The 14,783-nt window shown below is 37.3% G+C and overlaps 2 protein-coding genes across 2 annotated transcripts; both read left to right on the plus strand.

The window, feature by feature from the left end:
* Positions 1 to 2,363: 2,363 nt before the first annotated feature.
* On the plus strand, positions 2,364 to 5,009 carry M406DRAFT_322606 (uncharacterized protein). The gene has a single exon (XM_040919662.1). It carries the CDS (start codon positions 2,678 to 2,680, stop codon positions 3,110 to 3,112), a length of 435 nt encoding a protein of 144 aa, XP_040775401.1. The 5' UTR covers positions 2,364 to 2,677; the 3' UTR covers positions 3,113 to 5,009.
* Positions 5,010 to 6,383: 1,374 nt separating this feature from the next.
* Positions 6,384 to 6,581, plus strand: M406DRAFT_259116 (uncharacterized protein; the record flags this gene model as incomplete). Its single annotated transcript, XM_040917279.1, has 1 exon — positions 6,384 to 6,581. The coding sequence occupies one exon, from the start codon at positions 6,384 to 6,386 to the stop codon at positions 6,579 to 6,581; it is 198 nt and encodes a 65-aa protein (XP_040775402.1).
* Between the last annotated feature and the right edge of the window lie 8,202 nt (positions 6,582 to 14,783).

Genomic DNA, 14,783 nt, shown 5'->3' on the forward strand with positions numbered 1-14,783 from the left:
TGTTATATATAGCAAGCTTATTCATCTTATACGCTTTTCCAGCGCTACTAGTGGTTGCAGGGGTGAACTGCGCCTGCTGAGCCTGTTGGGCTAGCTAAGCTTGCTGAGCTAGCTAAGCCTGTTAGTTGGCGATGGTAGCGCTCTGAGCCTGCTATTGTTTGTATAGGTTCTGAATATGCTGAATGAGCTAGTATATCTGATTAATCAGTTCTTCCTGAGTAGGAGCGTGCAAGGATAAAGAGATTCCTGAAGAAGCTATTGTATTCCGTATTGCTCAAGAGGTAATACTGAACTGTTCTTGAATAAGAATTGTTAAAATATAATAAGCATTGCAGTAATCCGAAGATTTCTAAGTATATGAGAGGTTTATGCTAACAAGAGCGGTATCAAAGTATTAAGTTCTTGAATACAGAACTGTACAAGTCCTAATAAGCGATGCAAGTATTCACTGCCTTTAGAGCTACTCAGTGTATGAAACTGAATACTTAGATTGATAACTGAAGAGCTATATACTAAATCTATCTAATAGTAATGAATGTGTTCTTATATATCCAGCTCTTCAGTATGGATATGTTAAATAGCAACATATCCAAGTTATTCTGCTAGCTCTGGATAGCATATATTCGAAGCTATCCTTTCTGATTAGCTGTGCTCATAACCCTAACCCTGAGTTATGTAATCAGTGCTTTGTCAGGATGTTAAGTCCTTGACACCTGGTCCCTGTTACTCGTGATCTGTTCTGTGACCTGCATGTTGGATGAGTCATAATATAGAGATTCATTTGAAAAGCTGTTCTTTTTTAGTAAGATTTGTAAAAGAATATGCAATCCAGCTGTAGTTCTTAATGAACTGTTTATAGAAGTTAATATATCTGAGAAAAAATCTAATATTTCTAATATTTCTAAGAACTAGCTAATTTCTAATAGCTTCTATCTTATCTTTCTGTAGCTTAATGCATCCTAGCTTAATTGTAAATCCAAGATAATCAATCTTTTGTATATAAAAGTAATTCTTTGCGGATTTCATAAGGAGTTTTGCATCTTGGAGTATTTGCAATACTATTTCCACATATTTCTTATATTCTTCAAGTATTCGAGAATAGATAAGAATGTTATTAAGATAAGCAATAATGAACTAATTCAGATGCTTGCATAGAATATAATTAATCATTTCCTGAAACAAAGCTGAAGCATTTGTTAAATCAAAGAGCATAATCAAATATTTGTAGTATTGTTGTGGTGGCCAGGGTGGTAGTCCGTGGGACATGGAGTACAGTGGGTCAAGGGTCCTCATACATATAAAGGATACCACCCACTTTTCAAATTCTTTAGCTATAAGCAACAATCAAGCATCCTTTTCTCTTCTTTTCAATTTTTGAACCCCTTGGACAGGTCTAAGACAGGTTTTTCACCCTGTTCTTGTGCCCGTGTGGCCTTAGTTTGCTGTCCTCATCTGTACAGGCACGCTTGGGTTGCATGAGCCCTTGCCCATTGCTTCGGCAGCTGTTTGTCCCTTTTTCTTTCGAGGGCGACGGCGCCCTAGTTCTGGTTCAATGGTGCGGTGAGTGTGGACTTAGCTGTTCAGGCTGGTAGCTCAGGGCTGTTTGCGTCACAGTTCGTGAGGATCAGTAAGAGCAGCAAGTTTACCCTATGGACGGGCGCACTCTTTTTCCCTGCTGAGCTCTTTTATTTTCCTTTATCTATCACGCTTACACGACAGGCTGTGCATCATGTCTGGACTCTGGGTCATGCCTGAGACCTCTCGTAAAGGGGAGATGGGTGGACAGAGGAGGAGTGGTGTGAGTTCTGGTCGTGGGCTGGTGAACGATGCGTTGAGCCCGCGGGCCAATATTACGAAGAAACGAATTCCTTTTTCCAACATTTCCCACATCAATCAACGATCCTACACAGAAGCTGATACAGCTCAGACCTGTACAGGCTGCGGCGGAAAGTTTAACCATGTCGGATGTGGGTCCATGGTTAAATTACAGAGTGGGATGCTTTTGGTGGATGGTACTCTGTGGAGAAAAGTGGCATGGTTAACAAGGTCTGTGCTCCTTGCGATGGTCCGATCAGCACGCTCTACCTGGACACGTCTGGCCACATTGATCCTTTGGATCAAAAGCTTGCTGGTTGCATTATCCCAAAAGCGAAGGACACAGGGAGGTGAAGATGAGGAACCGTCAGTGCACACGAGGAATAGAGGTCGAGGATTACGACGACATCATCCGATGTCGAACTTTAATCGACGCCTTACACCTGGTCAGAAATGCCTCCATTGGTTGGCAGGACTATTGATAAAGGAAATCCCAGTGCAGCACAGAACAGCCAACTCAATCCCTTGTTGTTCATCACAAGACAGACCTCATGCACGCTCCACTCACAGACTGAACCTCCCTCAAGCACCTGAACCCCCTCGACCTCCACAGTATTGTCTTCCGCAGGATACGGAAGGCATTCCGGCTGTGGCGCCCTCAACTCAAGGATCTCGAACCAGAAAGCCAAAGAAACATCGAGGGAAGCGACAACCAGGAAAAAGGATAGCTTCTTCATCTGACAAGTCTCCTGACCCAACCCCGAGCTCGTTTGGTTCCTCTGCGAGTGGACAGTATGGATCTAACTTCCGGTTCCCTTCCCATAGCGAACTCGCTGGTGGCAGCTTGACACTGTTTTCTCGGATGGAAGTCTCATCATGGCTGAAGCGTTTCGACTGGTGGCGTCAAATCAAAGGCATTGACGACACTCAGGCGCTCAACTTCATGAAAGGCTTCTGTTCAGATGCAGTCGTTGCTGGGAAAGTAGAGAGATATACCACGAGTGCCAAGACATGGGGCGAACAGAAGGACCGACTGTTGGTTGCATATCAGCCCTGGGATCATCTCCAAGCATACACACCTGAGCAGGAGCGGCTGAACATCATCAACAACCGTTTCATTACTGATGCTGCGAGCTTGTGGTCATTCGTTGTTGACTATAACAACGCTCTTACCCGTCTCAAGATCAGGGATACTCAGCCTATTGCTGAGGCTTGGATGAAACTCCTCTCGACTTGGATCAAGCGTCTTCGAGCTGACCACGGTATTACCGCTGAGAAGGAGGAGACTCAAGACTAGCTTGCATCTGGCGCTGCAAATCCTCAACTCCATCAGCAGGCGCAATTCCAAGCTCCTTTGGTGCCACCACCTCAACCGATTCCTGACCAGGCGCGACCTGTGCTTGTTTCTCAGCCGACTCATGGTTTCCCCAATCACCCGCCAGCTCAGGTTGGGCAAACTGGGGGGACCATTGCACTACCAACCTCCTCAGCACTCAACCGGCGAATGGCAAGGCCAGCCTGAAGCAACTAAACAGATCCTGAAGCCCGAATCTGTCCAGAAGCCCGAGCAGGGGTTGAACCACTTGGCATCTCTGATGGAGCAACTTCGCATCGATCAGATTGCAATGGCTCACTCTTTGAGACTGCAATCTGAGACTCTCAGACAAACCCGGGATGTCTCATACGATCAGACCAAGGCTCTGCGGGAGATCTCACAGCTGATCAGGCGCCCCCAAACCATCTCTGCAAGGAATCCCCTTCAAGGGAGCACAAACTCTTTGCAGATGAGCACTGCTTATGCGAGCTCCTTGGCGGGGTGAACCAGACAACAACACCCTCGAGGTTCGGGAGATGGACATGAGCGACGACACTACATTCTGGGTCCCAGATATCATTGGCCATGATCCTATACCTGGTCAACCAAGTCCAAACCCAGGAGACATAGATCTGACAACCGAGACCGATGATAATGTCAGGGAAGAAAATAATGGTGGAGACGACGGACGTCTTACACGGGCAAGGGAGAAAGAGAAGCGAGAACAGGAGAAAGCGGATAGAAGCGGGATGTTTATAACAATTCCGACCAAGTCTGCCTTCTTGGCTCGTGGGGGAGGCTGATTTCTTTCTATCCATATTTCCTTTGGTTCGCAAAACACGTTTTCCTTTTGTCTTTCCTATGTTATCTCGTGTGTTTTGCTGGGGGAGGAGGGACGAAGTGTCGTCTGCTACCACCCACTACAGAATACTATAAAATCACCCAAATTTTAAAAGCACCCGGTACAGAGCATGTTGACCAGCTCTGAGACCATTTCACTATGAAGACCGCAGCTGCAGAAACGCAATGTATTGGAATGCAAGGCATGAAAATGCAAAGCGTTGAAGAACGCCGCAACCTAAAAGAACTCCTTCCGACCCCTATGCCAGCTCACCTCGAAGATCGCCAGCCGGTCCAGGAGCAACAATCCAGCTGTCAATGCAGCAAACGGCCAGGCCTGGTCAGACTACTGATGTTCCATTGCACCGAAGATTGAGAAGCAGCAATATCATGCGTTCTAATCTTCCTGACAGACCTCGGCAACCTCATGTGCCTTTGTGGAGTGAGCTCCATAGTCTTGCTCCTGTCAGACCCTCAGTAGGTCTTGAGAATTGGACAGGATTCGAGCATGCTATCAGGATGGATGTGTGGAGAGCAGACTGTGAAAGGATTGAACGGACGGTGGTTCAGAATAGAGAGAGGGCCACTGCTACTGCTGCTGCCCGGGCGGAGTTCGAGAACAGACAGGGACGAAGGGAAGGTCGACATTAGGATGTATCCAGATTGCGCCCGCGCTGCAAACAGATCATGGGCGGATATTGGTAATACTGCGTTGACTTGAGTGAGGACTCAGACAATCAAACTGGGTGCAGAGGTCGGATTGCGAAATGGTTTGGGTTGCAGTGCTTCCTTCGACAGCTTGCGATGGATTCTTTAGTTCTTTCTTTTCCTTTCTATCTGACCAGACCTGGCACACCATTGGACTTGTCGCAACTTTGGAAGAAAGTTGCTGGGGGAGGACTGTTGTGGTGGCCAGGGTGGTAGTCCGTGGGACATGGAGTACAGTGGGTCAAGGGTCCTCATACATATAAAGGATACCACCCACTTTTCAAATTCTTTAGCTATAAGCAACAATCAAGCATCCTTTTCTCTTCTTTTCAATTTTTGAACCCCTTGGACAGGTCTAAGACAGGTTTTTCACCCTGTTCTTGTGCCCGTGTGGCCTTAGTTTGCTGTCCTCATCTGTACAGGCACGCTTGGGTTGCATGAGCCCTTGCCCATTGCTTCGGCAGCTGTTTGTCCCTTTTTCTTTCGAGGGCGACGGCGCCCTAGTTCTGGTTCAGTATTCATAGCATATTCTGAAAGCAGTTTTCCATTCTTCTTCTTTCTTTATTCTAATTAGATTATAAGCTTCTTTCAGATTCAGAATTGTAAACTATTATACTCCTTACAATCTATCTCATAATTCCTTAATAAATAGCAACAGATATCAGTTCTTGATTGTAATATTATTGAGTTGCTTATAATTAATATATAGCTTAAGCTTGCTATTTTTCTTAGATACAAACAAAATGAGATATTCTGCTAGTAATTGCAATAATTATATATATTCTTTCTTAAGATTTTTGTTAAGATACTCTCGAAGTGCTTCTAGCTATATCTTGTCTAATCTATAGATAGGAAAGAATTTGAGCTATTTCTCTTCTTATAGCAGGATTTCGTAGTTGTATAAGCTATATTCTGATAATCCTGTATTCAATTCTTCCTAGAATAGTTTCTTGAATTTGTAATATTCTCGTAGTATGTTCGCAAGTATTAGTTCCAATCCTTATACTGTTTCTGCTATCTGGAGAAATAGTAGGTATTGTTAAGCATACTTCTTTTCATTTGTTGTTTTTGGTAGCGTTTTTGAGAGCTTTAAGCATTCGCTCCGAGCTGAACCGAGTGCTTAAGGGCCTGATTTCGAGGTTTTTCCCGTATAGATCTATGTAATGAGCACTGCAGCAATCCGAAGATTCCTAAGTACACAAAGGGGTTTATGCTAACAAGAGCGGTATCAAAGTGCCAAGTCTCTGAATACGGAACTGTACAAGTCTCAGTAAGCAATGCAAGTATTCACTGCCTTTGGAGCTATCAGAGTAGAGAGTAATCTGATACTTAGATTGACAACTGAAGAGCTATGTACTGAATCTATCTAATGATAATGAATATATTCTTATATATTCAGCTCTTTAGTATGAATATGTTGAATAGCAACATATTCAAATTATTCTGCTAGCTCTGAATAGCATATATTCGAAGCTATTCTTCCTGATTAACTGTGCTCATAATCCTAATCCTGGATTATATAATTAGTATTTTGTTAGGATATTAAGTTCTTAATATCTGATCTCTGTTACTTGTAATCTGTTTTGTAACCTGCATGTTGAATAGATTATAATATCATCTCCCTTCTATTAGTCATTATTTCTAATAATCTTCTATAAGTATTCTAGCAAGTTTTCATATTCGTGATCTTGCCTTTCTAATCAAGATGTTGAACAGAATTAACAAATCTCGTTCTCGTACTGAGAAGACTAAACAAAAGAATTCTCTTCTTTCCTTAATTCTTCAAAATGCTATTACTATGCCTTCTTGTTCCTTCTATAAGAATTGTAGTATTCAGTCTTATCAAGTCTCCATCGAGAATTCCTCTTGCTATGCTGAATATATCTGCCTGGATTGCTCTTAGTATAATATTCAAGGATTGAGTGCAGCGGAAATTCGTTGGATAAGCATTCAACACTAATGCCTGGAGAACCAACTCGAGAGTGCTAAGAAGCAGCTGCACAATGCTGCTGCAGAGATAGAATGTTTGCAGAAGCAGAAGCGTTTGTAGTTTAAGAGGATAATGAAAGCTATTTATTGAGGCCTTTCCAGTATAGAGAAGTTGGAATGTAAGAAAGCTGAGAAGGAGTGAGCTTGCGTTGTTGCTGGGGTTTGTTCTGTAGTTGCAGAGAAATCTGCTGTAGTTGCTGGAGATTCTTCTTTTGAGGGTTTTGACTGGAATTCTGTGGATGTGAGGAATGCAGTGATGGATTAGTTGGGTTTCCTGGAGAGTGAGATTTCCGAGGCTTCTGAGTTTTGCTCCGGGGTGGAGCGATTGTCTTAGGTGCTAGCTTTTCTTTTCCAATATTCAGCTACTCTTTCTTGAGCATTCTTAATGTTTTTCTGTAGTTCCCATGAATTTTCGCTCGTTAAGTAATTCTTTCATTTGATAAGGTATTCCCTCATGCTATTCATGCTTCTATGCTTGAGAATCTTTTCCACCTTATACTCTGATTTGTTATTTTCTACTTCTGCTATATTATTCGCTAATATTTCCTGTGCTGCTGATTCTAGCAGTAAGATATGGAAAACTGAATATATTCTTATTCCATAAAGTAGTACTAACTCATAGTTAATCAGAGAAATCTATTGCAAGATTTTGAATAATTCTAACTTCTTATAATTAAGCTTATTGCTGAATCTAGTTATTTTAATATTTTTCCGAAGTAGATAAATCTTATCTCCCTTTTGCAGAATTAGTTTCTCAATTCTCTTAGAGTTTGCATATTGTAATATTCGTTTCTGGATGAATCGTAGTTCTGATCAGAGTTTCTTCTGAACTTTCTTAATCTTTTTAATCCTTTTATTCACAGCTTCTGCATCTGCTTCCAGTAATGCTTCGTAATAAGCTGTTGGATTATATCTGTAGAGTATAAAGAATAATGATTTCTTTATTATGCTTATATTTATGCTATTATAAGCAAACTGTATAAGAGGTAACAGATTAATCCAATTATTCTGTTTCTGATTAATATAGTATTGAAGATATTGTTTAATAATCTGATTCATTCTTTCTATCTGTTTATCTATTTGCAGATAGAATGCTATGAATATTCTGTAATATATTTCAAGCTATTTTATAAGTAAAGTTCAAAACTTTGAATTGAACTTTCTGTTTCTATTAGAGATTACTTCTTCTAATATGCTGTAGTTAGCAATGATTATTCTAAGAAATATATATGCAAGTTCTTCTGCTATATTGCTTTCCTTATAGAAGAGAAAATAAGTATACTTGCTCAGTTTGCAAATCATTACTAAGATGCTATTATATTGTATCTTAGTTAAGAGTTCTTGTAAGAAAGATAGCTTAATAATAAAGTTTAGACTGATGAATTGCTAAATAGTTGTAAGTATTAGTAAGGGGTATAGTAGTTTGTAAAGCTTATATTTTTCTGCTTTATTCTTCTTGTAGCTATTGCATTATTGTAGGATATTCTTAATTCTTTTTCTAAAGCTTGATAGATTTTAGTATCTCTTAATGCATTTATAGATTGCTTTAATTTCTTGATATTTATATGCTGATATACTATATATATCTCTGATATAGCTATCTTATTCATCTGGAATTATTAATTCTGAATCTTTTTCCAAGAATCCGATTCTAAGAGCAGCATTCAGTTCTTTGTACATATTGATAAGGTTTTCTGATTCATCTTGAGCGAAGATATTCTATATATCCGAAGAATCTGCATTTCGATGGTCTGATCTTCTGCTGAAAGCATCTGCTTATCTGTTCTCTAAGCTTTTGCAGTATATAATCTTAAAATTGAATTGTAAGAGGAATTCTGCTTATCTAATTTGTTGCTTATTTAAAATCTTAGTTGTTATGAATGTAGTTAGATTCTTGTAATTCAAATGAATTATAATCGAGTATTGTATGCTAATAAGATAGTATTGCTACTTCTCGAAGGCTTTTACTATTGCTATAAATTCCTGATTAGGAATTCTGTAATTGATTTCTAAGCTATTCAACTTCTTTGAGAAGTTGCTTATAATTCTTAGATGCTCTTAATTATCTCGCTAGCTAAGTTGTTTCCCAAGTATATATTCTGATGTATTGGTTTTAACTTCAAAGGGTTTGTAAGGATCTGCTTTATACAGAATTAGCTCTGAAATGATATATTTAATAATTTCATTAAAAGCTTTCTGTGCTCTGGAGGTTTATTCGAAGAGTTGATTCTTTTTGATAAGATTTGTAAGAAGGTATACAATTCAGCTGTAGTTCTTGATGAACTGCTTATAGAAGTTGATATATTCAAGGAAAGATTTAATATCTCTAACGTTTTTGGGAATTAGCTAGTTTCTGATAGCTTCTATCTTATCCTTCTGTAGCTTGATGCATTCTAGCTTAATTGTAAATCTGAGATAGTTAACTTTTTGTATATAAAAGTAGCTTTTTGTAGGTTTTATAAGAAGCTTTGTATTCTGAAGCATTTGCAATACTGTTTCTACGTATTTCTTGTATTCTTCCAATATCTGAGAGTAAATCAGAATATTATTAAGATAGATAATGATAAACTGATTCAGATGCTTGCATAAAATGTAATTAATTATCTTCTGGAACGAAGCTGGAGTATTCGTTAAACTAAAGAGCATAATCAAATATTTGTAGTATTTATAGCATATTCTGAAAGCAGTTTTCCATTCTTCTTCTTTCTTTACTCTAATTAAGTTATAAGCTCCTTTTAGATTCAGAACTATGAACTACTGTACTTCTTGTAATCTATTTCATAATTTCTTAATAAGTAGCAATAAATATTAATTCTTGATTATAATATCATTGAATTGCTTATAATCAATATATAGCCTGAGCTTGCTATTCTTTTTGAATATAAATAGAATGAGATATTCTGCTAATAATTACAATAATTATATATATTCTTTTTTAAGATTCTTATTAAGATACTTCCTAAGTGCTTCTAGCTATACTTTGTTTAGTTTGTAAATAGGGAAGAATTTGAGTTATTTTTCTTCTTGTAGCAGAATCTTGTAATTGTATGAACTATATTCTGATAATCTTATATCCAATTCTTTCTAGAATAGTTTCTCGAACTTATAATATTCTTGTAGTATATTTGCAAGTATTGGTTCTGGTTCTTATGCTGTTTCTGCTATCTGGAGGAATAGTAGGTACTGTTAAGCATGCTTCTTTTCTGATAGCATTTTCGAGAGCCTTGAGCGTTCGCTCCAGGCTGGAGCGAGTGCTCGAGAGCTTAGTTTCGAAGTTTTTCCTGTATAGTTCCACAATCTACATTCTGAAGCTTTTTCTTATCGCTCCGGAGCGAATTAACTTGCTGAGAATCTTGCTTCCGTTGTTTTGCTAATCTATTAGCGCTCTAGCATTATTTGGATTCGCTTATTACTAGATTCTTCTTCTTGAACTGCCAGCTCTGCTAACTTAAAGATATGTATAAAGTTGTATAAAGCTTCTTTTCCTAAGTATTCTTCAATCACTAGCTTCAATTCTGTGCTATTGATTGTAATTATCTCTCTGAATACAGCTTGTTCCTATAAGATCTAGCTAGTAGTTCAATCAATTCGAGAATTGTGCTTCTTGAGCTATAGAAGCTTCATAATTAGCTTATGCTATACTATATCTGTGATATCAAAGAAAGCTCTGATTATATATTCTTAGATCAAGATAAATAGATAATCAGTTTCCTTATTGATTACTCTTTGATTGTATGCAATAGATTATTCTTTTACAATGCTGAGGATATATGAGCGCTTCTTCTATTTCCATTGTAGTCATATCTGATTAATAATGCATAGGAATATAAAGTTTCTCTGAATGCTACTATTCAATAGTGCACTGTATTTGTATCCTTGAATGTATATATTAAACTTGATATAAGCATAATTTGTCTTGAAAGCTTCATATAGAAACTATTTCAGTCTAATCATCTGCAGTTCCTTTATAAGCAATTCTATTCTTTTGAATTCATCAAGAACTATCTGTTCTTCTAAGCCTGCTTTGCTGCTTCCTAAGCAAGCTTCTTAGCTTGCTTTTGCTTGTATTATTATTATTCCTAGTCTTTCTTCTATTAATGCTAGTTACAAACTTTGTTATTAATATAAATCATACAGAGTATTATCTTGCACTGCTACTACTTTATTTCCTTATTTATATATTGCATAGAGCAGTTATCTGATAATCCGATATATATATTGTAATGCTATCTATCGAGAATCTCTCTGAAGCAGAATTCCTATTCTTCAACAGCTTAAAGAATTTATTTTAGTTCTCTAATAGAGAACTATTCGTATTGCATCTTGTCTAAGAAATACATTCTACAGCTATAATAGATATAGGAAATCTAAGCTAATTTGTAATATAGATTGTAAAGTAAGCTAATCCGAGAATCCTTATCTTCTTATATTTCAATGTTTTGCAAGGGAATGCAGATGAAGAGCTTTTCTAGCTCTATCTTATAAACGAAATATTTAACTTATATTGTTTCCTTATTCTACTCAATGCTAGAAGGAAATCTTTCTGTAAGCTTGTTAAGTATATTGTTTGCAGGAAGCTTCTGCAAGCTGCTAGATTGTTTGCTCTAGCTTGATTCTTCTATTGCTTGAGAAGCATTCTCTATATTGTTTAGATATTTATATCAGTAGCTAAGAGAGTATTATTCCTTATTCATATTCCTAATTATAGTGCTTAGTATAAGCAATGAAAAACATTGAAGAGTATTATTATTAAGCTTTTCTTTCAATATCTGAATGCTCTATTTTATAATATCAGAGCAATCCAAGTTGCTACTTATAGGAATGCTGAGCATACATCCTCATCCTGCTATTGCTATTTGTCTGCAGCGCTTAGATTTCTGAGAGAACCATTCTGAATCTTTCTTACTCAAGAAATATATTAAGCAGTTATTATTATAACAGAATATTTAGCTGAAACTTCTATAATCAATAGAATTCAATACTTGCTCCGAGAGAGTATTTTTGCTTAGTTGATTGGATTTCTGTTATTAAGCAACATTTATCTAGCATTCTTTCTGAACTAATTGCTATTTGTTCTTTTAGAATTAATAGCAATTATGTGCAATGTATTCTTGTTTGTTGCAATTATAGCAAGTAATGCTATTCTTCTTGCTATGCTGCTTATTAGCTGTATTGAGTTCTATGAGATCAGCATGCATAGTACTGCTCTGAACTATACTGCTATATCAATCGCTATTCTTATTTTGGAGTTTCTTGCTTATATTAGCTGGAAACTTTCAAGTCTAGCTTCCTTTCTTCTTGAACTTCTCTATTTATTATTCATATAAACAGTTATTAATGCAGATTGCTTGGTTAGAGAATATTGCAAAGTTCTCTAGCTAATCCTGCTTGAAGATCTTATTCTTAATATTATTCTTAAGCTTCTTATAATAATATTTCATAAGATTCTTATTTTCCCATGGAAATCTTGCTAAGAGCTGCTTAAATCTGATTATATAAGCTGAAGCTAACTTAATTTATCTGAAATCTATGAGCTACTGAGCTGTAATACATTCTTCGTTAAGATTACTAAAAATCTTTTTGAAAGCTTTCTCAAAGCTTTTAAAAGAATCAAATATGTTCTTAGTATCTTGGATATGTGCATTAAAGCTATTCTAATGCTTCAAGTAATTGCATAAAGAAAGCTTGTATCAGATAAGAGCATTCTTTTCGAAACGAGTTCCTGCAAGAATAACTTTCTTAGATTTCTTAGTAAACTGAGTTTTATAATACAGGAAATACGCTCTGCAGTAGATAAGGAATCTATGCAGCATTTTTTGATTGCTATTATACATAGCGAGCTTATTCATCTTGTATACTTTTCCAGCGCTACTGGTGATTGCAGAGATAGACTGCGCCTGCTGAGCTTATTGAGCTAGCTGAGCCTGTTAGTTAGCGATGATAGCGCTCTAAGCCTGCTGTTATTCGCATAGATCCTGGATACGCTGAGTAAGCTGATATATCTAGTTAATTAGTTCTTTCTGAATAGGAGCGTGCAAGAACGAAGAGATTTCTAGAGAAGCTATTGTATTCCGTATTGCTCAAGAGATAATACTGAACCGTTCTTGAACAAGAATTGTTAAAATGTAATAAGTATTGTAGCAATCCGAAGATTCCTAAGTATACAAAGGGATTTATGCTAATAAGAGCAGTATTAAAGTGCTAAGTTTCTGAATACGGAACTATACAAGTCTCAGTAAGCAATGCAAGTATTTACTGCCTTTGGAGCTATCAGAGTAAAGAGTAATCTAATACTTAGATTAACAACTGAAGAGCTATATACTGAATCTATTTAATGGTAATAAATGTGTTCTTATATATTTAGCTCTTTAGTATGAATATGTTGAATAGCAACATATTCAAGTTATTCTGCTAGCTCTGAATAGCATATATTCGAAGCTATTCTTCCTGATTAGCTGTGCTTATAACTCTAACCCTGGGTTATGTAATTAGTATTTTGTTAGAATGTTAAGTCCTTGATACCTGGTTTCTGTTACTTGTGATCTGTTTTGTGACCTGCATGTTGAATGAGTTATAACAATCTACAATCCACATTCTAAAGCTTTTCCTTATTGCTCTGAAGCGAACCAACTTGCTAAGAGCCTTGCTTTTGTTATTTTGCTAACCTGTTAGCACTCTAGCACTGTTTGAGTTTGCTTATTACTAGATCCTTCTCCTTGAACTATTAGTTCTGCTGACTTGGAAATATGTATGAAATCATATGAAGCTTCTTTTTCTGAGTATTCTTCAATCACTAGCTTCGATTCTGCGCTATTGATTGCAACTATCTCTCTGGATACAGCTTATTTCTATAAGAGCTAGCTAGTAGTTCAATCGATTCAAGAATTGTGCTCTTTAAGCTATAGAAGCTTCATAATCAGCTTATACTATGCTGTATTCATGATATCAAAAGAAGCTCTGATTATACATTCTTGAATTAAGATAGGTAGATAATCAGTTTTCTTATTGATTACTTCTTAGTTGTATGTAACAGATTGTTCTTTTACAGTGCTGAGAATGTATAAGCATCTCTTCTATCTCCATTGTAGTTATACCTGATTAATGATATATAAGAATATAAAGTTTCCTTGAGCGCTACTGTTTAATAGTGCGCTGTATTTATATTCTTGAATATATATATCGAACTTAATATGAGCATAATCTGTTCTAGAAGCTTTATATAAGAACTGTTCTAGCCTAATTGTCTGCAGTTTCTTTATAAGCAATTCTATTCTTTTGAGTTTATTGAGAACTGCTTGTTCTTCTAAGCCTGCTTCGCTGCTTCTTAAGCAAGCTTCTTAGCTTGCCTTTGCCTGTATTATTATTATTTCTAGTCTTTCTTCTATTAATGCTAATTGCAAATCTTATTATTAATATGAATTATGCAGAGTATTATTTTGTATTGCTATTATTTTATTTCTTTGTTTATGCATTGCATGTGTCAGGGTAAAAAGGGCACACAAGTGAGGTGAAGGGGTGTGAGCTGCTCCCAAGCCGCTCTGTTGACGCTTTCATTCAAAGGGACTACTGAACCTATCTCCCTCCTCCTCTTTTTCGCTGCTGGACCTGTTGTTCCCCTTTCCCTTATGTACACAATTGGCCTGGACTAGATGGGCTGACAATGGCCTGATGGCCACGCGGCATCGTACGAGAGCGCTGCTTCGGAGCGAAGCCCTCGCAGCAGCCCTGAACCGCCACCAGGGGTCGCAAGGGCCACCTATTTCCTTTGTGCGCATACAAGCCCTGACAGCATGGAATAGTTATCTGATAATCTGATATATGCATTGTAGTGCTATCTATTGAGAATCTTTCTGAAGCAGAGTTCCTGTTTTTCAATAGCCTGAAGGATTTGTTCTGATTCTCTAATGGGAAACTATTTGTATTGCATCTTCTCCGAGAAATGTATTCTGCAGCTATGATAGATACAGGAGATTCAAGCTAGTTTGTAGTGTAGATTGTAAAGTGAGCTGATCCGAGGATTCTCGTTTCCTTATATTTCAATATTCTGCAAGAGAATGCAGATAAAGAGCTCTTTTAGCCTTATTTTATAGATAAGATATTCAATCTATATTGTTTC

The sequence above is a fragment of the Cryphonectria parasitica genome (assembly GCF_011745365.1).
Source record: "Cryphonectria parasitica EP155 unplaced genomic scaffold M406scaffold_5, whole genome shotgun sequence".
In the NCBI taxonomy this organism is placed as follows: Eukaryota; Fungi; Ascomycota; class Sordariomycetes; order Diaporthales; family Cryphonectriaceae; genus Cryphonectria; species Cryphonectria parasitica.